This window comes from Lolium perenne, chromosome 2, assembly GCF_019359855.2.
Source record: "Lolium perenne isolate Kyuss_39 chromosome 2, Kyuss_2.0, whole genome shotgun sequence".
Lineage (NCBI taxonomy): Eukaryota > Viridiplantae > Streptophyta > Magnoliopsida > Poales > Poaceae > Lolium > Lolium perenne.
The window spans coordinates 229,566,193-229,591,001 of record NC_067245.2 but is presented as its reverse complement, the minus strand read 5'-3'; the positions used below and the strand labels follow the sequence as shown (position 1 = coordinate 229,591,001).

Below are 24,809 nucleotides of genomic sequence, written 5' to 3'. Positions count from 1 at the left end.
CACAGTTATCTCCTTCGTGTGTTGGAATATCTGGACCAAATCTTATTTAGCCACCAAACCGGAGGTAGAAGAGCTATACCAAACAAATAGAGGAAATGGCGGAAACAGGAGAGAGTAAAATCTAAGTGACATATGGCACGAAAAGAAAAACTATGAAAACAAGATCCGACCATCAAATAAACCTGTAAATAGCTGAGCCCTCCTTGTTTTCTACTTCAGCCCGATAATCCCCATATATTGCTTCCAACCGCATCAGCTGCAGTAAATGAAGAAATCAAGTAAACGAACAAATGATCTGTACAGCAAGTGTAAAGCATTAATCTTTGTATGACGCACTGTAACTCATAAATCACCATGATCCCAACTAGTCAATGCCTTATAAGGTACTCCGCAGCAGGGACTTACCCAAAACTGGAATATATATTCTCATTTTCCATTCCAGTATCATGTGCCAAAAGGCTAGAAACGCACTTCCATTTAGTTCACAATAGACTTAAAGAGTCCTGCAGACAACATTGAACATTTGCACAGCTGAAATCATTTAGTAGGCTAGTACCAGTGTATCACTTCTTAGCAGCTTGCAAAGGATGATATATTTACAGATTGATATTACATATCTCTCCTACATAGTTTTGTCTGCTTGAGTATTCTCACAAACAGCACCAGCTATCAAAATTCAGGCACCCGGGGGACCCTATATGGCTGCTGAACGCCAATACAAAATGAAGAACCTGAACTGCCAAGAACTTCCCCACCTTCGGGCCAACATTGCCATTACATTGAGCTACCAGGAAGCAGAGGATCTACAACCGCTTGTCTCTGTCGTCCTCGCTTGTCTCCGACACACCTCGATCAAAAGAATACTCTGGCTCCCCGCTTTGCATGCCAAACTTACTGATCATCCACTGAAGAGACTCGATCACCTGCCGGTCATACATCTGCTTCTGCTGAGCCATCTCCCGGAACTGCCGCGCCTCGCGCTCCACCAGCGCCTTCTCGTTCCGCAGGCACGCGATCTTGGCCATGGCCTCGTCGGCCGCGGAGGCCGCCGCGCGCCGCTCCTTCTCCAGCTCCTCCAGCGCCACCTCCTTCAGCCTCCTCTCCCGCGCGAGCCGCCGCCTCAGCCACTCCACGTTGCCCTCCTCCGCGCCGTTCGCCTCGCTCGCATTGTCCTCCTCCTCTGTTTCGGCGGCCTCCAGCTCGAGTTCGGAAGCCAGCGACCTGGAAACCGGCTTGCTGGAGCAGCCGCTAGCAGTAGAGCCGACGCGCTCCAGGGCGGGGCCCAGGCTGCCTTTCTTCGGAGCACGTGCTGTTGTCCCGCACACGGTGCAGACGACGCCTCTGACGCGCAGTGGCTGGGCCGCGCCGCCGGCGTTGGCGACGATCCCCTCCACCGCGTCGAAGCGCTTGCTGAGGCGCCAGACTTTGGCGGCCAGGAACAGAAGGAGCATTGCGAGAAACAGGTGGTGGGCGCTCACGGATCGGGACAGGGCGATCCAGCGCGCGGCGGAGGCCCACTGGCCGCCGACATCAGGCTCGGAGGCGTGCAGCATCGCCAAGAACCCGATAGCGGAGCCGACGACGAAGTAGGCGGCGCCGGCGCTGGGCAAGAAGGCGAGAGAGACGCCGGCGAGCGGCTTCAGGAACCGGGCACCGGAGATGCGGTTCCAGCCGCCCATGGCCAGGTTCCTTTGTCCAATCCGGGTGAAAATTTGGCGGAAAGATGCAGTCTCTATGGGTCGGCGCGCGCTGCTGCCATGGAATCGCTTGGAACTGGAGCAAACCTCGGAGATCTCGCAGAATTTGGGGGAGGGCGTGGGGATTGGGGAAGACCGGGAGTCGAGGAGCACGAGCTATAGCTAGGCAGCCGGCGTGGGCGGCGGCAGTAGGGTTCAGTCCAGTCGAGTCGGGGAGATTTCTTCGGATAAGTAGTGGACGGTATGGCTGCCTTGTGGGTCTCGCGAATTACGCGGCCCCACATTGTCGGTTTCTGGCTTGCGTGACGTGTGGGGCCGGCGAAAATGAAGGGACATGGGCGATCTTACCGGGCTCATGGAATTCCTAATTTAACACTTCATCTTGTAGATGACAGGTGGGCCACAAACATGTAGGACCCTATGTCTCTATTTTTTTTGAACAAGGCGTCAGGCGTGGTTACAGGAAGATACTGCAGGAGGCGGTCCAGATAAACGCTGAATTACAGCCGTGGTTAGGTTAAGTTTTTAAGCACAGCATGTAGGAGCATCTCCACGGACGGCTCCAACATCATCTTAAATAGGTTTACTATATAGGTACCGGTCGGTTGAATTTGGAGCCCAATAAAATCATCGGCTAACCCATGTCGGCCTCTTAAAAGAGTGCGATGGCGCCTCGCGTCACGTCGGATGGTGCTTATGTGACTGATATGGCAGCAACACAAATGGCGATTTTCACTTTAATGAGACGCCTCGGATACCGTCATAGACAGGTTGTCGTCTTTACTGTGAAACAACAATTCCCCACACGGAGACTCCTTGGATATTGCCGCTGTAAATGCGCACACCAGTCGTTCCTCCTATTTATCACCCACTCGACTCGCCTCTGAATTCACACCTGCCTCCGGCGAATCGCCTCCACACTCGCCACAATGTCGCGTTGGTTCATCACCACCTACTCCATTCTAGGTTGCAACTACCGCATGTCACAGCCCAAGCCCGAGCAGGTGGCCTTCCCTTCGGGCGGTGACCCTGACGAATCTGATTTCGAGGAGTGAAACAAGTCGTTCATGGCGGATGCGGACGCCAAGGTCACGGAGGACACACAGTGGGCCACGGAGGAGGAGCCAGCGAACCAGGAGCAAGCGGTGATCTGGCTACTTCAACATGGCGTGGGACCAGAGGAACATAGCCCCAGTCCTTGAGGAGACCAACACGGCCATCCTCGAGCATGTCGCTGAGATCTTCCACGAGTAGGTGCCGACGGAGGAGGATGGTCGCCTCCCCATGGCAATTGAGCGGCAGAGGCTCTAAGAGCTCTAGTTAGGGTCCATGTTGCTGGTGACTTCAAGCCAAATAAGGAGCATAAAAACCCTGGCATGTCTACTTGGCCACAAACATCGTGCTTGTGCTCTTACCCTCATCTTATGCCGCAACTTCCAACCAAGGTCAACATATTTCAGCCCATACGTAATTCACAACAAAATATTGAAAGCATCTTATAATTCCTAAGAGAGTGAGTACTAAATGAGTGAGAAGAGGGAATCTAGAACTAGTCACCAACCAATTGACAACATTGATGTTCTGAGTTTCAGAATAAGGATTAAAAGTAATCATAACTATACGACGTGCAGTAGCATGGCCGCCTGCAAAATAACAAATTCATACTATTTTGACAAATCTCAGATAAGTTTCATGAGATGGAGAGAATAGAAAACTTTGGCCATTTGTGAAGCGTTCAAGAAAGCACAATTTTGTTTTGTACAATCGGTGTACTCATTGTTGTTTTATAGGAATTTGTGGCTTGCAATATTTATATGTTTACTAAATTGTCATACTCCCGGAATTAAAACCTCGATGTAGAAGTATTCATGGAAATTACAGGGAATCATTGATGCGGAATTGTACTTAAGGAAATATACTTAAGAAACCCGGTACGGCTATACTGGAACACAATGTATATAAGTACGTTAGAATTATATACCCGAGAACAATAGAGTGGAATGCCATGTTGTCTGTAGGATTTGAATTCAAACTCGGCGCACGACTCACGCGTGCGTATTTAGGACCTATTAGTGATAGTGGTTGGTTTAACAAGTCGCTGAGTTCTATCTGCAGATACAAATATCTGAAATTTGGAGTCTATATAAAGGTCATTACCCTCTAGCCTCAGTATGCACTGTGAGCGGCACCACCGATAAGGGCGGCACCAGCGATAAAGCAGAGGAATAGAGGGTAGACCGAATAACTCCTAACCCTAATATCCTACAGTTTTATCATCATCCAATACTTCAATGTAATCCATTCAGATCAAGCAAGTCGAAACGTGCGGCATGATGCTGCCATGTAGTCAGGCACGTCCACATGGATCGAGCTTGTAAAACAAGTACACCTAAGTGTTGCCAGACTGAACTCTGAAGGTGACCATTGCTAAACTCAAAGTACTCTCTTTTTTCGCATCATGGAACTCACATTATTAATCGAACAGCAAATTACAATCCTTATTCAGGAAGTTAACTAAGAAAGCCAGGATATTGTTTATCCATAGGCACCTTCTTCTCTTTCTAGTGGCTTTTCTAGCATAAATCATAATAATGAGTGACTACATTAGCTAGCCGATCTACAAATAAAAGTTTAAAGCTAGAAAATATCCTGTTGAGCTTCTTTATTTTCTGACGGATTGAGGCAATTGAGGATTTGTCTCCACGTACTTGGATCTTCAATAAGCTTGACACTAGTAGGAAAAGCATCATCAGTGGCGCACCAAAAACACATTCTGTGGCGCATGGGTGGTGTGCCACAGAATTCTCGCCACAAAAATAAGGATTCTGTGGCGCACCAGCCAATGCGCCACAGAAAGCTTATTTCTGTGGCGCAGAGGATGGTGCGCCACAGAAACAGGAAGTCTTATTTCTGTGGCGCACCACCGCCGGTGCGCCACAGAATTTTTTTTTAAATTTCAAAAAAAGTGGCGGCCAGATCTAGATCTAGATCTAGATCTGGGGCCGCCGATTTTTTTTTTTAAATTTTTCTGGAAGGTCGCCGGAGGTGGGTGATTGGTTGCGTGGGTGGGGTGGGTGGGTGGGTGGAGGATGAGGCCGGCCGGAGGAGGTGGTGGTGGTGGAATAGGAGGAGGTGGAGGCAGTGGCGGGCACAAGTGTATTCATGGGTATTCAAGTGAATACCCATTATTTTCGTCCAAGAAAATTCATATAGTATTCAGCATGCTTAGCTGAACCAATCTAGTTATTCTCCTTGCACATAGCATCTCTAGTAAACCTACTATTCCTATAATAGCACTAGATTGCTCCCATGTTGATCTGGTGAGCTCTCCAGTAATCTAGCTTGAAGCTCGCACTAGCGACACAACGAGGATGAGGCGGTAATCGATTTTATTGTCCTAAATTTGAATACCCATTGTATTCATCATGTGCCCGCCCATGGGTGGAGGTGGAGGTGGTGGTGGTGGTGGTGGTGGTGGTGGTGGTGGTGGTGGTGGTGGTGGTAGAGGTAGAGGAGGAGGAGGAGGTGGTGGTGGTGGTGGTGGTGGTGGTGGTAGAGGAGGTGGTGGTGGTTGTTGTTGTTGTCGCCGGAGGAGGAGGAGAAGGTGGTTGTTGTGGAGGAGGTGGTCGCCGGAGGAGGTGTTGGTCGTGGTCGCCGTAGTAGGTCGCCGGAGTAGGTCGCCGGAGTTGTTGGTCGCCGGAGTTGTTGGTCGCCGGAGTAGGTCGCCGGAGTTGGTCGCCGGTGTAGGAGAGGAGAGAGGAGAAGTGGAGAAGTGGAGGAGAGGAGGAGAAGGGGAGAAGTGGAGAAGTGGAGGAGAGGAAGAGAAGAGGAGAGGAGGAGAAGGGGAGAAGTGGAGAATGGGAGAAGGGGAGAAGTGGAGAAATGGAGGAGAGAAGGAGAAGTGGGCACCAGAAATTTCAAATTTCGAACGTTATTTCTGTGGCGCATGGGCACTTGGTGCGCCACAGAATTTTTTTTTCTTTTTTTTGTATTTTGCAGCAAAAAATCTTTAACTGCCCGTAACTTTTTACTCTTTTCGAATTTGGCGATTCTAAAAATTGTCCAACCGGGCAAGCCCCGATGAATTCGGATGTAGATTTTTCGTGGGAACATTTTGATATATTATGCGTTTTTTTTCGAGTTCGTATGCAACCAGAAATCCACTTTGATGATTTTCCCACGTAATTTTGCAAAAAAAGTCGAAATTATTGTTTGTTAATTCTCAGTGGTAAAAGATGACATAATACATAGGCATCTTGAAGGGATTTATTTTTTGAAATTTTTATCTATTTTTTATATTTTTTACAGAGGTTAAAAAGGCGATCCAAGGGGGGGGGGGGGGGGGTGGAGTTGCATGGAACTCCACCATCCCACGTGCGCCACAGAAAGTCTTAATTCAGTGGCGCACCAGGACCAGTGCGCCACAGAAAGTCTTAATTCAGTGGCGCACCAGGCCAGTGCGCCACTGAATGTCTTATTTGCAATGGCGCACGTGATCTCGCATGCAGAAATAGTGAAACCAATGATTGGGGCTGGCCCCACCAAATTTCTGTGGCGCATGGATCCCTAGTGCGCCACAAAATTAAGCTATTTCTGTGGCGCACCGTGTCTGGTGCGCCACAAAATAACTTTCTGTGGCACATTTTTGGTGGTGCGCCACAGAAATAAGCTCCGCCTATAAGGGTTTTCCTACTAGTGTGATGGCCTCCTGTATCCACTTGTACATTCTGGTATCTTTGATCGAAAGTACTCTGACCAACTAACGATCGCCGTTCATGCTAACTGAATGTCTGAATCATCATACCGCTGACTACGTGTTAAAAATAGTAATCACCAAACCAATCTGAGGTCGATGTCACGCACGTAGCACCTGGCTATATCAGCAGAATAGAAGATGGTGACGACTGACGACCGATTGACACTTCGCGAGTGCACAGCCTTCAATTTCCTGCTGGGGCAAGTGCTTTCAGGTCACCGAAAAACAAACGGATCGGCACAAGTACATGATGTACATCCATGATGCTTTATACCCCTCTTTTTTAGCTTGACTGTTCTCATCTCTAAAGTCTTGGAAGATCCAGATCGGCATTGATCAGATCGCATAGTGTCTGGTACCATCTATGCTGTGCCTTTCGCTGGTACAGCCAGGATCTCGTCTCGCGATCAATGCTTCCCACTGATTGACAAAATGATTGCCACAGTAACCGGAATGAATACTCTTCTTATTGTGGTGTGCAGCAACATTCAGCAAAACGCGGTAGGCCCAGCCCTCAAGAAAATACACGCAGTTTTGCTCACACCAAGGAACGGATGCATACAGTCAGATTGCTGGCCTGGCTCCTACGGAGATGATACTTTCTTTTGAAACAACGCAAACAAAAGGTCATTTTAAATGATTAAGAAGAATTTTTTAGAACAACAAATGGCTAGGAAAGTCCTAGGAAGTAGCACAAACGCCTACTCTCCTAAAATTACGTTACTCCAAGATTTTGCCATGGCGATGCTCCAATCTCTAGCTTCCTCTTTGATCTCCGCGATGATTACATGCGTCGGAAAGGGGTGGTGTCGGAAAAATCTCGTATTTCTCTCTTTCCAACCAATGGGTCCAAAATACACAATGGATTTTGGGTACTCCTGAACCAAAATTGGGGTGACCCCTAAAACTTGTGTTTTCATGTCTTCAAAAATTCTGTACAAAATTGTGCATGTAGAGGATGCACGTATGCATGTCTGTGCCATTTTTATATGCAAATTCAAACATATGCATCTTAGGTAAAAATAACAAGTTTCCAATGAACAGGAAACTTCCTCCTCCTTACTTTTTGTAACATAACGATCGGGCAACTATATATAACTTAATGCCAGAGTAAGTAATATCAGGTTCAGGAGTACCCATGTTCAGAAGTTCAGTTTACCAATGGGAGATCATCTTAGGGTAACCCTTTTGTCAATGGATGCCTCCAATTACACTCCTACTCTCCGAAAGGATGAGAACCCACTATGTAGCATCTTACATCGATAACCCAAAAAATGTATAGTACATCATTTGTGTGATTCTTTGCAGGAACTAGCTGTGATAACGAACTCGCAAAATTGATCATTCTGTTTGTCATAAAGATATTTTTCTTGACCTTGCTTCATCTTAATTGTTATTTAAATAAAGAAAGATCACAGCGAGAGTGGACAAATGGAGACCGAGCTATATGTAGTTCTTTATTTTCAAAAAATCGAAAATCATGTTTTTAAGTTTCAAAAAATCATGAACAATAATTCTGGATGTAGCCAATGATAAAATCTAAAAATGTGCAAAATATCAATGTGAAACTCTTTGTATTTTAGGCTACACTAAAATGATAAAATCTGACAAATTTTATAGTCTTAAAGTGTGCAGTATTCACTACACTCAGAGCATCTTCAGCCGTCTCCCCGACGAGGCTCCCAGGACGCTTTTTTGTCATCCGGATGGACGAAAACGGCCCAGTCGCGTCTCTGGTTCCTCGTTTTCGTCCGGATTAGGCCTTTCATCCGTCCGGAGAGCCCAAGCCATCCCCGGCCCCCCGGGGAGCGCTCAGGGACTCCGGACGAGAGAAAACCTAAGGTTCCACCAGAGGACTGAGCATATAAAATTAATGCCGACTCATTTGGAAAATGAGTGATGCGTAGAGACGCAAATGAATTGCAAAATACATACGTTTCTGAACAGTCAGATCCGTTGACTAAAAACTTCTCTCGTGAGCAAAACATGATAAGCACCAGAAGGCCAAGGTGTTATATCTTTTCAAATGTAAACTAGATTATTGACTCTAGTGCAAGTGGGAGACTGTTGGAGATATGCCCAAGAGGCAATAATAAATTAGTTATTGTTATATCTTAGTAAGCCTCTTGTATAACTAGCTTGTTGATTAATGGATGATCATGGTTTCGTGATCATAAACATTGGATGTTATTAATAACAAGGTTATGTCATTAGGTGAATGATATAATGGACACACACCCAAATAAGCCTAGCATAAGATCAAGTCATTAAGTTCAATTTGCTATAAGCTTTCGATACATAGTTGCCTAAGTCCTTCGACCATGAGATCATGTAAATCACTTACACCGGAAGGGTACTTTGATTACATCAAACGCCATTGCGTAAATGGGTGGTTATAAAGATGGGATTAAGTATTTGGAAAGTATGAGTTGAGGCATATGGATCAATAGTGGGATTTGTCCATCCTGATGACGGATAGATATACTCTGGGCCCTCTCGGTGGAATGTCGTCTGATTAGCTTGCAAGCATATGATTGGATCATAAGAGATGACATACCATGGTACGAGTAAAGAGTACTTGTCGGTAACGAGGTTGAACAAGGTATGGAGATACCGATGATCGAACCTCGGACAAGTAAAATATCGTGTGACAAAGGGAATCGACATCGTATGTAAATGGTTCAATCGATCACTAAGTCATCGTTGAATGTGTGGGAGCCATTATGGATCTCCAGATCCCGCTATTGGTTATTGGTCGGAGAGGAGTCTCGACCATGTCTGCATAGTTCACGAACCGTAGGGTGACGCGCTTAAGGTTCGATGTCGCGTAAGTAGATTCGGAATATGAGATGGAGACCGAAGTTTGTTCAGAGTCTCGGATGGGATCCAGGACATCACGAGGAGGTCTGGAATGGTCCGGAGAATAAGATTCATATAAGGGAAGTTGATTTCTAGGTTTCGGAAAAGTTCGGGATTTTTCCGGTGGAAGACGGGAAGGTTCTAGAAGGTTCCGGGGGGTCCACCATGGGGCCCACGACCTAGGGGGTGCATCCTAGCCCTAATGGGCCAGGGGCACATGCCCCTCAAGGCCCAAGTCGGCCACCCTTAGGGTTTTCCCCAAAACCCTAGGGGGGATCAACTTGGGGGGGAAGAATTCCCCCTCCCCCCTTTGGCCGCCGGCCCTAGATGGGTTTGGGGGGTTGGGGGGCCACCCAAACCGACCTCCCCCCCTATATAAAGAGGGGAGGGGGCAGGGGGTCGACCCCCTTCATTCCCTAACCCTGGCCGCCCCTCTCTCCTCCACCGCAAGTCTACTCCAGCTTGGCGAAGCCCTGCAGCTTTTCTCCTCCACCACCACCACCACGCCGTCGTGCTGCTGGGATTCCGAGGGGATCTACCACACCTCCGCTGCCCGCTGGAATGGGGAGAGGACGGGCTTCATCGACACCGTACGCACGGCCGAGTACGGAAGTGCTACCGGATTGCAGCACTCGGGACGATCGTCTACACCAACAACGAGATCTAATCTCGTAGGCTTTGGAAATCTTCGAGGGTTAGTCTCACATCAATCTCGTTGCTCCGATCTTGTAGATTAGATCTTGGGTGTTCCATAGATTAGATCTTGGATTTATTCGCCTTGCGGTAGGAAATTTTTGTTTTCTATGCTACGAACCCCATCAGTGGTATCAGAGCCATGTCTATGCATAGATCTGTTGCACGAGTAGAACACAATGTTTTTGTGGGCGTTGATGCTTTTGTTGCTTTAGTTTGTGTACTTTGCATCTTGCGGGATGGTGGGATGAAGCGGCCCGGGCTAACTTTACATGACCGCGTCTCATGAGACTTGCTCCACGCTTGACATGCAACTTGTATTGCATAAGTGGCTTTGTGGGTGTATGTCTCTCCCACCATAGTGAAGATTCCAATTTGCACTTTCTATTGTCAACACTAGTATCACCGTTGCGGTTCATGTTCGTAGGTAGATTGGATCTTACTCGAAAACCCTAAACCACGTAAAATATGCAAACCAAATTAGAGGCGTCTAACTTGTATTTTGCAGGGTTTGGTGATGTGATATGGCCATGATGTGATGATGATTATATTTGATGTATGAGATGTTCATTATTGTATTATGGCAACCGGCAGGAGCCTAATGGTTGTCTTTAAATTTGTTAAGACCTGCGTGTCCATTGATCATGTAATAGCTTTATTTCAAGTAGTTGTTATAGTAGCTATAAGTGATGGACAACCATGAAGCGGCACCATGGACCTTGGTGCAATGCTGGTGATGATGGAGATCATGCTCATGTGCTTTGGAGATGGAGATCAAAAGAACAAGAAGAAAGGCCATGTCATATCACATATTATGAATTGCATGTGATGTTAATCCTTTATGCATCTTATCCTGCTTAGATCGCGACGGTAGCATTATAAGATGATCCCTCACATTAATATCAAGATAATAAAGTGTTCTCCCCTCGTATGCACCGTTGCTACAGTTCGTCGTCTCGAAGCATCTCGTGATGATCGGATGTGATAGATTCTACGTTCACATACAACGGGTGTAAGTGATGTCTACGTGTGCTTCTATTCTTGTAGACAGTGTTGGGCCTCCAAGAGCAGAGGTTTGTAGAACAGCAGCAAGTTTCCCTTAAGTGGATCACCCAAGGTTTATCGAACTCAGGGAGGAAGAGGTCAAAGATATTCCTCTCAAGCAACCCTGCAATCACGATACAAGAAATCTCTTGTGTCCCCAACACACCCAATACACTTGTCAGGTGTATAGGTGCACTAGTTCGGCGAAGAGATAGTGAAATACAAGTAGTATGAATGAATATGAGCAGTAGTAACGGCGCTAGAAAAGTGCTTGCTGGCGTGCAGTTGATGGTAGTAATATTGCAGGAAGTAAAGATGCAGCAAAATAGTAAACAAGCGATGATTGCAGTATTTGGAAACAAGGCCTAGGGATCATACTTTCACTAGTGGACACTCTCAAGATTGATCACATAAATAAATAAGTTCTCTTCCTTTGTGCTACATATACTCTTGTTTGATAATGAACACCATTCGTTGTGTAGGGCTACAAGAGCACCTCAATGCCGGAGTTAACAAGCTCCACAACATTCGATATTCATGTTTAAGTAACCTTTAGAGCATAATAGATCTTTGCAATTTAAACCGAGTACTAACATAGCATACACACTGTCACCTTTACACTATGAAGGGGGAATAAATCACATCAATACTATCATAGTAATAATTAACTCCATAACCTACAAGAGATTATGATCATAACCTACGGCAAGTACTACACGATGCACACACTGTCACCATTACACCGTGCAGGAGGAATAGACTACTTTAATAACATCACAAGAGTAGCACATAGACTAATAGTGATACACAGCTCATCCTATGGATCTCAATCATGCAAAGCAATTCATGAGATCATTGTATTGGGGTACAGAGAGAGAGATTAAACACATAGCTACCGGTACAGCCCTTAGCCTCGAGGGAGAACTACTCCCTCCTCATGGGAGACAGCAGCGTTGATGAAGATGGCGGTGGTGTCGATGGAGGAGCCTTCCGGGGGCACTTCCCCGTCCCGGCGGCGTGCCGGAACAGAGACTCCTGTCCCCCAGATCTTGGCTTCGCGATGGCGGCGGCTCTGGAAGGTTTCTCGTACCGTGGCTTTTCCGTATCGAGGTTTTAGGTCAGGGACCTTTAAATAGGCGAAGAGGCGGAGTCGGAGGGCTGACGAGGCGACGACACAGTAGGGGGGCGCGGCCCAGGCCCTGGCCGCGCCGCCCTAGCGTTTGGTGGCCCTGTGGCCCCCCTCTGCTGGCTCTCGGGTGTTCTGGAAGCTTCGTGGAAAAATAGGATGCTGGGCATTGATTTCGTCCGATTCCAAGAATATTTCCTTACTAGGATTTCTGAAACAAAAAACAGCAGAAAACAGGAACTGGCACTTCGGCATCTTGTCAATAGGTTAGTTCCGGAAAACGCATAATAATGACATAAAGTGTGTATAAAACATGTAGGTATCATCATAAAAGTATCATGGAACATAAGAAATTATAGATACGTTTGAGACGTATCAAGCATCCCCAAGCTTAGTTCCTACTCGCCCTCGAGTAGGTAAACGATAACAATGATAATTTCTTAAGTGACATGCTACCAACATAATCTTGATCATACTATTGTAAAGCATATGAGATGAATGCAGCGATTCAAAGCAATGATGAAGACAATGAGTAAACAACTGAATCATATAGCAAAGACTTTTCATGAATAGTACTTTCAAGACAAGCATCAATAAGACTTGCATAAGAGTTAACTCATAAAGCAATAGATTCAAAGTAAAAGCTTTGAAGCAACACCAAGGAAGATATAAGTTTCAGCGGTTGCTTTCAACTTCAACATATATATCTCATGGATAATTGTCAACACAAAGTAATATAACAAGTGCAATAGGTAAACATGTAAGAATCAATGCACACAGTTTACACAAGTGTTTGCTTCTAAGATAGAAAGAAGTAGGTAAACTGACTCAACATAAAGTAAAAGAAAGGCCCTTCGCAGAGGGAAGCAGGGATTAAATCATGTGCTAGAGCTTTTTAAATTTTGAAATCATATAGAGAGCATAAAAGTAAAGTTTTGAGAGGTGTTTGTTGTTGTCAACGAATGGTAGTGGGCACTCTAACTACCTCATCAACCAGACTTTCAAGAGCGGCTCCCATGAAGGACGTTGTCTCTACCAGCAAGGTAGATCATCCCTCTTCTCTTTTGTTTACACATGTACTTTAGTTTAGTTTTTATTTTTTATTTTTTAGATGACACTCCTCCCAACCTTTGCTTTCTCAAGCCATGGCTAACCGAATCCTCGGGTGCCTTCCAACAATCACATACCATGGAGGAGTGTCTATTTGCCAAATTAAGTTGCTTACTGATGAATCAGAGCAAAACATGTGAAGAGAATTATTAATGAAAGTTAATTAATTGGGGCTGGGAACCCCATTGCCAGCTCTTTTTGCAAAGTTATTGGATAAGCGGATGAGCCACTAGTCCATTGTGAAAGTCTGTCAGAAGTAAATGACAAGATCGAAAGATAAACACCACATACTTCCTCATGAGCTATAAAACATTGACACAAATAAGAGATAATAGCTTTTGAATTGTTTAAAGGTAGCACATGAAGTATTTGCTTGGAATGGCAGAGAAATACCATGTGGTAGGTAGGTATGGTGGACACAAATGGCATAGTTTTTGGCTCAAGGATTTGGATGCACGAGAAGAATTCCTCTCAATACAAGGCTAGGCTAGCAAGGTTGTTTGAAGCAAACTCAAGTATAAAACGGTGCAGCAAGACTCACATATGAACATATTGTAAGAATTATAAGACTTTACATTGTCTTCCTTGTTGTTCAAACACCTTAACCAGAAAATATCTAGACTCTAGAGAACAATCATGCAAGCCAAATTTTAACAAGCTCTATGTAGTTCTTCATTAATAGGTGCAAAGTACATGATGCAAGAGCTTAAACATGATCTATATGAGCACACCAATTGCCAAGTATCAAATTATTCAAGACATTATACCAATTACCACATGCAGCATTTTCTGTTTCCAACCATATAACAATGAACGAAGCAATTTCAACCTTCGCCATGAACATTAAAGCTAAGAACACATGTGTTCATACGCAACAGCGGAGCGTGTCTCTCTCCCACAAGCATGAATTTATTCAAACAAAACAAAAACAAACAGACGCTCCAAGTAAAGTACATAAGATGTGACCGAATAAAAATATAGTTTCAAGAGAAAAAACCTGATAAATTGTTGATGAAGAAGGGGATGCATTGGGCATCCCCAAGCTTAGATGCTTGGGTCTTATTGAAATATGCAGGGATGAACCACGGGGGCATCCCCAAGCTTAGACTTTTCACTCTTCTTGATCATAGTATATCATCCTCCTCTCTTGACGCTTGAAAACTTCCTCCACACCAAACTCGAAACAAACTCATTAGAGGGTTAGTGCATAATCAAAATTTCACATGTTCAGAGGTGACACAATCATTCTTAATACTTCTGTACATTGCCCAAAGCTACTGAAAGTTAATGGAACAAAGAAATCCATCAAACATAGCAAAACAGGCAATGCGAAATAAAAGGCAGAATCTGTCAAAACAGAACAGTCCGTAAAGACGAATTTTAAAGTGGCACCAGACTTGCTCAGATGAAAATGCCCAAATTGAATGAAAGTTGCGTACATATCTGAGGATCACGAACATAAATTGGCAGATTTTTCTGAGTTACCTACAGAGAACCCTGCCCAAATTCGTGACAGACAGAAATCTATTTCTGCGCAGTAATCCAAATCTAGTATCAACCTTGCTATCAAAGACTTTACTTGGCACAACAATGCAATAAATAAGATAAGGAGAGGTTGCTACAGTAGTAACAACTTCCAAGACTCAAATATAAAACAAAAGTACTGTAGTAAAATAAACACATGGGTTATCTCCCAAGAAGTTCTTTCTTTATAGCCATTAAGATAGGCTCAGCAATTTTAATGATGCTCACGCAAGAAATAAGAGTTGAAGCAAAAGAGAGCATCAAGAAGCAAATTCAAAACACATTTAAGTCTAACATGCTTCCTATGCATAGGAATCTTGTAAATAAACAAGTTCATGAAGAGCAAAGTAACAAGCATAGGAAGATAAAACCAGTGTAACTTCAAAAAATTCAGCATATAGAGAGGTGTTTTAGTAACATGAAAATTTCTACAACCATATTTTCCTCTCTCATAATAATTTTCAGAGGCATCATGAACAAACTCAACAATATAAGTATCACATAAAGCATTCTTATTCACATGCATAAAAGTATCATTACTCTCCACATAAGCATAATCAATTTTATTAGTTGTAGTGGGAGCAAATTCAACAAAGTAGCTATCATTATTATTCTCATCATCAAATATAGGAGGCATATTATAATCATAATTAAACTTATCCTCCATAGTAGGCGGCACCAAAAGACCACTATCATTATAATCATCATATATGGGAGGCATATCATAATCAACATAAACTTTCTCCTCAATACCCGGAGGGCTAAAGAGATCATTTTCATCAAAACCGACCTCCCCAAGCTTAGAATTTTCCATAGCATTAGCAACAATGGTGTTCAAAGCATTCATACTGATAACATTCCCATTAGCATGCATATAAAGTTCCATGGGTTTTTTAATTCTCTCTTCAAACACATCATGTCCTAATTCAAGATAAAGTTCATAAAGATCTATCATTGTGTTGTTCTCCATTAGGCCTAACTAGTGTAAACAAGAAACAAAAAGATGCAACTGCAGGATCTAAAGGAAATAGCTTCGAGCACACACACAACGGCAACAGAATAGTTACCTGGGACCGGAGTATGAGTGCCTTTTACCTTTCCTCCCCGGCAACGGCGCCAGAAAAGTAGCTTGACGTCTACGTGTGCTTCTATTCTTGTAGACAGTGTTGGGCCTCCAAGAGCAGAGGTTTGTAGAACAGCAGCAAGTTTCCCTTAAGTGGATCACCCAAGGTTTATCGAACTCAGGGAGGAAGAGATCAAAGATATTCCTCTCAAGCAACCCTGCAATCACGATACAAGAAATCTCTTGTGTCCCCAACACACCTAATACACTTGTCAGGTGTATAGGTGCACTAGTTCGGCGAAGAGATAGTGAAATACAAGTAGTATGAATGAATATGAGCAGTAGTAACGGCGCCAGAAAAGTGCTTGCTGGCGTGCAGTTGATGGTAGTAATATTGCAGGAAGTAAAGATGCAAAGAAAACAAGAAACAAGCGATGATTGCAGTATTTGGAAACAAGGCCTAGGGATCATACTTTCACTAGTGGACACTCTCAACATTGATCACATAAATAAATAAGTTCTCTTCCTTTGTGCTACATATACTCTTGTTTGATAATGAACACCATTCGTTGTGTAGGGCTACAAGAGCACCTCAATGCCAGAGTTAACAAGCTCCACAACATTCGATATTCATGTTTAAGTAACCTTTAGAGCATAATAGATCTTTGCAATTTAAACCGAGTACTAACATAGCATACACACTGTCACCTTTACACTATGAAGGGAGAATAAATCACATTAATACTATCATAGTAATAATTAACTCCATAACCTACAAGAGATTATGATCATAACCTACACCAAGTACTACACGATGCACACACTGTCACCATTACACCGTGCAGGAGGAATAGACTACTTTAATAACATCACAAGAGTAGCACATAGACTAATAGTGATACACAGCTCATCATATGGATCTCAATCATGCAAAGCAATTCATGAGATCATTGTATTGGGGTACAGAGAGAGAGATTAACCACATAGCTACCGGTACAGCCCTTAGCCTCGAGGGAGAACTACTCCCTCCTCATGGGAGACAGCAGCGTTGATGAAGATGGCGGTGGTGTCGATGGAGGAGCCTTCCGGGGGCACTTCCCCATCCCGGCGGCGTGCCGGAGCAGAGACTCCTATCCCCCAGATCTTGGCTTCGCGATGGCGGCGGCTCTGGAAGGTTTCTCATACCGTGGCTTTTCCGTATCGAGGTTTTAGGTCAGGGACCTTTAAATAGGCGAAGAGGCGGAGTCGGTGAAGGAGATATGCCCTAGAGGCAATAATAAAGTGGTTATTATTTATATCTTTATGTTTATGATAAATGTTTATATATCATGCTCTAATTGTATTAACCGAAACATTAGTACATGTGTGATATGTAGACAACAAGAAGTCCCTAGTATGCCTCTTAAACTAGCTTGTTGATTAATGGATGATTAGTTTCATAATCATGAACATTGGATGTTATTAATAACAAGGTTATATCATTATATGAATGATGTAATGGACACACCCAATTAAGCGTAGCATAAGATCTCGTCATTAAGTTATTTGCTATAAGCTTTCGATACATAGTTACCTAGTCCTTATGACCATGAGATCATGTAAATCACTTATGCCGGAAAGGTACTTTGATTACATCAAACGCCACTGCGTAAATGGGTGGTTATAAAGGTGGGATTAAGTATCCGGAAAGTATGAGTTGAGGCATATGGATCAACAGTGGGATTTGTCCATCCCGGTGACGAATAGATATACTCTGGGCCCTCTCGGTGGAATGTTGTCTAATGTCTTGCAAGCATATGAATAAGTTCATAAGAGACCACATACCACGGTACGAGTAAAGAGTACTTGTCAGGAGACGAGGTTGAACAAGGTATAGAGTGATACCGATGATCAAACCTCGGACAAGTAAAATATCGCGTGACAAAAGGAATTGGTATCGTATGTGAATGGTTCATTCGATCACTGAAGTCATCGTTGAATATGTGGGAGCCATTATGGATCTCCAGATCCCGCTATTGGTTATTGGTCGGAGTGAGTACTCAACCATGTCCGCATAGTTCACGAACCGTAGGGTGACACACTTAAAGTTGGATGTTGAAATGGTAGAACTTGAATATGGAATGGAGTTCGAATATTTGTTCGGAGTCCCGGATGAGATCCCGAACATCACGAGGAGTTCCGGAATGGTCCGGAGAATAAGATTCATATATAGGAAGTCATATTCCAAGTTTGGAAATGATCCGGTGCATTTATGGCAGGTTCTAGAAGGTTCTAGAAATGTCCGGAAGAATGGCACTTTGGAAAGTGGAGTCCCGAAGAGACTCCACTTGCATGACCAGCCAACCCTAAAGGGGAGGAGTCCAAGGTGGACTCCCCTAGGGTGGCCGGCCAACCCACCTCAAGGAAAGGTGGGAGTCCCACCTTGGGTAGGACTCCCTCCTTGAGTAGGTTTCCCACATATGGGAGGTTTTAGTGTTGGGGTCTTATTCGAAGACTTGGACTAGAACTCTTGGGGCTTCCACCTATATAATGAGGGGCATAGAGAGGGGGCTGATTACTTCAAGCCTCAGCCTTGGCCGCACCCCTTAGAGGGCCGGCGCCCAACCCCCCTCTCTCCCCAAACCCTAGCGGTCTCTCTCCTCCACCACATCCCGCACGCTTAAGCGAAGCTCCGCCGGATTTCTCCACCACCACCGACACCACGCCGTCGTGCTGTCGGATTCAAGAGGAGCTACTACTTCCGCTGCCCGCTGGAACGGGGAGGTGGACGTCGTCTTCATCAACAACCGAACGTGTGACCGAGTACGGAGGTGCTGCCCGTTCGTGGCGCCGGAAGCGATCGTGATCAAGATCTTCTACGCGCTTTTGCAAGCGGCAAGTGATCGTCTACCGCAGCAATAAGAGCCTACTCTTATAGGCTTTGGAATCTCTTCAAGGGTTAGTCTTGATCATCCCCTCGTTGCTACCGTCTTCTAGATTGCATCTTGGCTTGGATTGCGTGTTCGCGATAGGAAAATTTTTGTTTTCTATGCAACGTTATCCTACAGTGGTATCAGAGCCGTGTCTATGCATAGATGGTTGCACGAGTAGAACACAATGGTTTTGTGGGCGTTGATGCTCTTGTTATCTTTAGTTTGAGTACTTTGCATCTTTGTGGCATAGTGGGATGAAGCGGTGATGTCTACGCCCCCTCCTTTTCCTGTAGACAGTGTTGGGCCTCCAAGAGCAGAGGTTTGTAGAACAGCAGCAAGTTTTCCCTTAAGTGGATCACCCAAGGTTTATCGAACTCAGGGAGGAAGAGGTCAAAGATATCCCTCTCATGCAACCCTGCAACCACAAAGCAAGAAGTCTCTTGTGTCCCCAACACACCTAATAGGTGCACTAGTTCGGCGAAGAGATAGTGAAATACAGGTGGTATGAATAAATAGTAGTAGTAGCAACGGTGCCAGAAAATAGCTTGCTGGCGTGTAGTTGATGGTGGTAGTATTGCAGCAGTAGTAATGCAGTAAAACAGTAAACAAGCAGCGATAGCAGTATTTAGGAACAAGGCCTAGGGATTACACTTTCACTAGTGGACACTCTCAACATTGATCACATAACAGAATAGATAAATGCATACTCTACACTCTTGTTGGATGATGAACACATTGCGTAGGATTACACGAACCCTCAATGCCGGAGTTAACAAGCTCCACAATTCAATGTTCATATTTAAATAACCTTAGAGTGCATGAAAGATCAATTCGACTAAACCAAGTACTAACATAGCATGCACACTGTCACATTCATGCTTATGTAGGAGGAATAGTACACATCAATACTATCATAGCAATAGTTAACTTCATAATCTACAAGAGATCATAATCATAGCATAAACCAAGTACTAACACGGATGCACACACTGTCACCATTACACCGTGCAGGAGGAATAGAACTACTTTAATAACATTGCTAGAGTAGCACATAGATAAATTGTGATACAAAATACATTGCAATCATAAAGAGATATAAATAAGCACCTCACTATGCCATTCAACAGTGAATAAGTATTCTGTGAAATATAGCCTATGAGACCCACACGGTGCACACACTGTCACCTTTACACACGTGGGACAAGGAGTCTCCGGAGATCACATAAGTAAAATTCACTTGACTAGCATAACGACATCTAGATTACAAGCATCATCATATGAATCTCAATCATGTAAGGCAGCTCATGAGATTATTGTATTGAAGCACATAGGAGAGAGATGAACCACATAGCTACCGGTACAGCCCCGAGCCTCGATGGAGAACTACTCCCTCCTCATGGGAGCAGCAGCGGTGATGAAGATGGCGGTGGAGATGGCAGCGGTGTCGATGGAGAAGCCTTCCGGGGGCACTTCCCCGTTCGGCGGCGTGCGGAACAGAGACTCTGTCCTCGGATCTTGGCTTCGCGATGGCGGCGGCTCGGAAGGTTTACGTGGGTTTCGTCGAACGTATCGGGGTTTTCGCGACGGAGGCTTTAAATAGGCGAAGAGGCGGCGCCGGAGGGTCGAAGGGTGCCCACACCATAGGGTGGCGCGGGCCCCCTGGCCGCGCCGGCCTAGGGTTTGGTGGGCCTGTGCCCCCTCTCTTGGCGGTTCTCGTGTGTTACGGATGCTTCCGGGCAAAATAGGAACACGGGCGTTGATTTTGTCCAATTCCGAGAATATTTCGTTACTAGGATTTCTGAAACCAAAAACAGCAAGAACAAAGAACTGGCACTTCGGCATCTTGTTAATAGGTTAGTTCCAGAAAATGCACGAATATGACATAAAGTGTGCATAAAACATGTAGATAACATCAATAATGTGGCATGGAACATAAGAAATTATCGATACGTCGGAGACGTATCAGCATCCCCAAGCTTAGTTCTGCTCGTCCCGAGCAGGTAAAATGATAACAAAGATAATTTCTGGAGTGACATGCCATCATAAACTTGATCATATTGTAAACATATGTAATGAATGCAGCGATCAAAACAATGGTAATGACATGAGTAAACAACTGAATCATAAAGCAAAGACTTTTCATGAATAGTACTTCAAGACAAGCATCAATAAGTCTTGCATAAGAGTTAACTCATAAAGCAATAAATCAAAGTAAAGGTATTGAAGCAACACAAAGGAAGATTAAGTTTCAGCGGTTGCTTTCAACTTATAACATGTATATCTCATGGATAATTGTCAACATAGAGTAATATAATAAGTGCAATATGCAAGTATGTAGGAATCAATGCACAGTTCACACAAGTGTTTGCTTCTTGAGGTGGAGAGAAATAGGTGAACTGACTCAACAATGAAAGTAAAAGAAAGGTCCTCCATAGAGGAAAGCATCGATTGCTATATTTGTGCTAGAGCTTTGATTTTGAAAACATAAAGAGAGCATAAAGTTTTGAGAGGTGTATGTTGTTGTCAACGAATGGTAGCGGGTACTCTAACCCCCTTGCCAGGCAAACCTTCAAAGAGCGGCTCCCATTTTATTTTATTTTGGGTGGCACTCCTTCCAACCTTTCTTTCACAAACCATGGCTAACCGAATCCTCGGGTGCCTGCCAACAATCTCATACCATGAAGGAGTGCCTTTTTATTTTAGTTTTATTATTATGACACTCCTCCCAACCTTTGCTTACACAAGCCATGGCTAACCGAATCCTTGGGGTGCCGTCCAACAATCACATACCATGGAGGAGTGTCTATTTTTGTTAATTAATTTGGGACTGGGAATCCCATTGCCAGCTCTTTTTGCAAAATTATTGGATAAGCGGATGAAGCCACTAGTCCATTGGTGAAAGTTGCCCAACAAGATTGAAAGATAAACACCACATACTTCCTCATGAGCTATAAAACATTGACACAAATCAGAGGTGATAAATTTTGAATTGTTTAAAGGTAGCACTCAAGCAATTTACTTTGGAATGGCAGGAAATACCATGTAGTAGGTAGGTATGGTGGACACAAATGGCATAGTGTTGTTTGGCTCAAGGATTTGGATGCATGAGAAGTATTCCCTCTCGATACAAGGTTTAGGCTAGCAAGGCTATTTGAAACAAACACAAGGATGAACTGGTGCAGCAAAACTCACATAAAAGACATATTACAAGCATTATAAGACTATACATCGTCTTCCTTGTTGTTCAAACACCTTACTAGAAATTATCTAGACCTTAGAGAGACCAATTATGCAAACCAAATTTTAGCATGCTCTATGTATTTCTTCACTAATAGGTGCAAAGTATATGATGCAAGAGCTTAAACATGAGCACAACAATTGCCAAGTATCACATTACCCAAGACATTATAGCAATTACTACATGTAGCATTTTCCAATTCCAACCATATAACAATTTAACGAAGAAGAAACTTCGCCATGAATACTATGAGTAGAGCCTAAGGACATACTTGTCCATATGCTACAGCGGAGCGTGTCTCTCTCCCACAAAGTGAATGCTAGGATCCATTTATTCAAACAAAACAAAAAACAAAAACAAACCGACGCTCCAAGTAAAGTACATAAGATGTGATGGAATAAAAATATAGTTTCAGGGGAGGAACCTGATAATGTTGTCGATGAAGAAGGGGATGCCTTGGGCATCCCCAAGCTTAGATGCTTGAGTCTTCTTGATATATGCAGGGGTGAACCACCGGGGCATCCCCAAGCTTAGACTCTTTACTCTTCTTGATCATAGTATATCATCCTCCTCTCTTGACCCTTGAAAACTTCCTCCACACCAAACTCAAAGCAAACTCATTAGAGGGTTAGTGCATAATCAAAAACTCACATGTTCAGAGGTGACACAATCATTCTTAACACTTCTGGACATTGCCCAAAGCTACTGGAAGGTAATGGAACAAAGAAATCCACCCAACACAGCGAAAGAAGCAATGCGAAATAAAAGGCAGAATCTGTCAAAACAGAACAGTCCGTAAAGATGAATTTTAAAATGGCACCAGACTTGATCAAATGAAAATGCCCAAATTGAATGAAAGTTGCATACATATCTGAGGATCACTCACGTAAATTGGCATAATTTTCTGAGTTACCTACAGAGAATTAGGCCCAGATTCGTGACAGCAAGAAAACAGTTTCTGTGCAGTAATCCAAATCTAGTATTGACTTTACTATCAAAGACTTTACTTGGCACAACAAAACACAAAACTAAGATAAGGAGAGGTTGCTACAGTAGTAAACAACTTCCAAGACACAAATATAAAACAAAGTACTGTAGCAAAATAACACATGGGTTATCTCCCAAGAAGTTCTTTCTTTATAGCCATTAAGATGGGCTCAGCAGTTTTAATGATGCACTCGCAAGAAATAGTATTTGAAGCAAAAGAGAGCATCAAGAAGCAAATCCAAAACATATTTAAGTCTAACATGCTTCCTATGAAAAGGAATCTTGTACACAAATAAATTCATGATGAGCAAAATGACAAGATCAGGAAGATAAAACAAGTGTAGCTTCAAAAATTTCAGCACATAGAGAGGTGTTTTAGTAACATGAAAATTTCTACAACCATATTTTCCTCTCTCATAATAACTTTCAGTAGCATCATGAGCAAACTCAACAATATAACTATCATATAAAGCATTCTTATCATGAGTCTCATGCATAAAATTATTGCTACTCCCAACATAAGCATAGTCAATTTTATTAGTTGTAGTGGGAGCAAATTCAACAAAGTAGCTATCATTATTATTCTCATCATCAAATATAGGAGGCATATTGTAATCATAATCAAATTTATCCTCCATAACAGGCGGTACTAAAAGACCAATATCATTATCATAAATAGGAGGCAAAGTATCATCAAAGTAAATTTTCTCCTCAATGCTTGGGGGAATAAAAAGATCATGAAAACCAGCTTCCCCAAGCTTAGAACTTTCTATATTATTATCAACAATGGTGTTCAAAGCGTTCATACTAATATTACTACCAGCATGCAAATAAGATTCCATAGGTTTTTTAATTTTCGCATCAAACAATCCATGTTTTAAATCAGGAAATAGAATAAGAAGATCATTCTTGTCCATTATGCCAAACTAGTGTAAACAAGAAACAAAAAGATGCAATTGCAGGATCTAAAGGAAATAGCTTCGAGTACTTACAACGGCGAAAATAGCTTAGTAGCCGAGATCCGGAGTGTGAGTACCTTTTACCTTTCCTCCCCGGCAACGGCGCCAGAAAATAGCTTGATGTCTACGCCCCCTCCTTTTCCTGTAGACAGTGTTGGGCCTCCAAGAGCAGAGGTTTGTAGAACAGCAGCAAGTTTTCCCTTAAGTGGATCACCCAAGGTTTATCGAACTCAGGGAGGAAGAGGTCAAAGATATCCCTCTCATGCAACCCTGCAACCACAAAGCAAGAAGTCTCTTGTGTCCCCAACACACCTAATAGGTGCACTAGTTCGGCGAAGAGATAGTGAAATACAGGTGGTATGAATAAATAGTAGTAGTAGCAACAGTGCCAGAAAATAGCTTGCTGGCGTGTAGTTGATGGTGGTAGTATTGCAGCAGTAGTAACGCAGTAAAACAGTAAACAAGCAGCGATAGCAGTATTTAGGAACAAGGCCTAGGGATTACACTTTCACTAGTGGACACTCTCAACATTGATCACATAACAGAATAGATAAATGCATACTCTACACTCTTGTTGGATGATGAACACATTGCGTAGGATTACACGAACCCTCAATGCCGGAGTTAACAAGCTCCACAATTCAATGTTCATATTTAAATAACCTTAGAGTGCATGAAAGATCAATTCGACTAAACCAAGTACTAACATAGCATGCACACTATCACCTTCATGCTTATGTAGGAGGAATAGTACACATCAATACTATCATAGCAATAGTTAACTTCATAATCTACAAGAGATCATAATCATAGCATAAACCAAGTACTAACACGGATGCAC

The 24,809-nt window shown here is 43.6% G+C and overlaps 1 protein-coding gene across 1 annotated transcript; it reads right to left on the bottom strand.

The window, feature by feature from the left end:
• Nucleotides 1–567: 567 nt before the first annotated feature.
• Nucleotides 568–1,917, bottom strand: LOC127335147 (protein FLOURY 1). Its single transcript, XM_051361736.1, has one exon. The coding sequence runs from the start codon at nt 1,677–1,679 to the stop codon at nt 804–806; it is 876 nt and encodes a 291-aa protein (XP_051217696.1). The 5' UTR covers nt 1,680–1,917; the 3' UTR covers nt 568–803.
• Between the last annotated feature and the right edge of the window lie 22,892 nt (nt 1,918–24,809).

Excerpts from the sequence above, each read along its gene's own strand:
- LOC127335147 (XM_051361736.1), bottom strand. The coding sequence starts at position 1,679 with ATGGGCGGCTGGAACCGCATCTCCGGTGCCCGGTTCCTGAAGCCGCTC.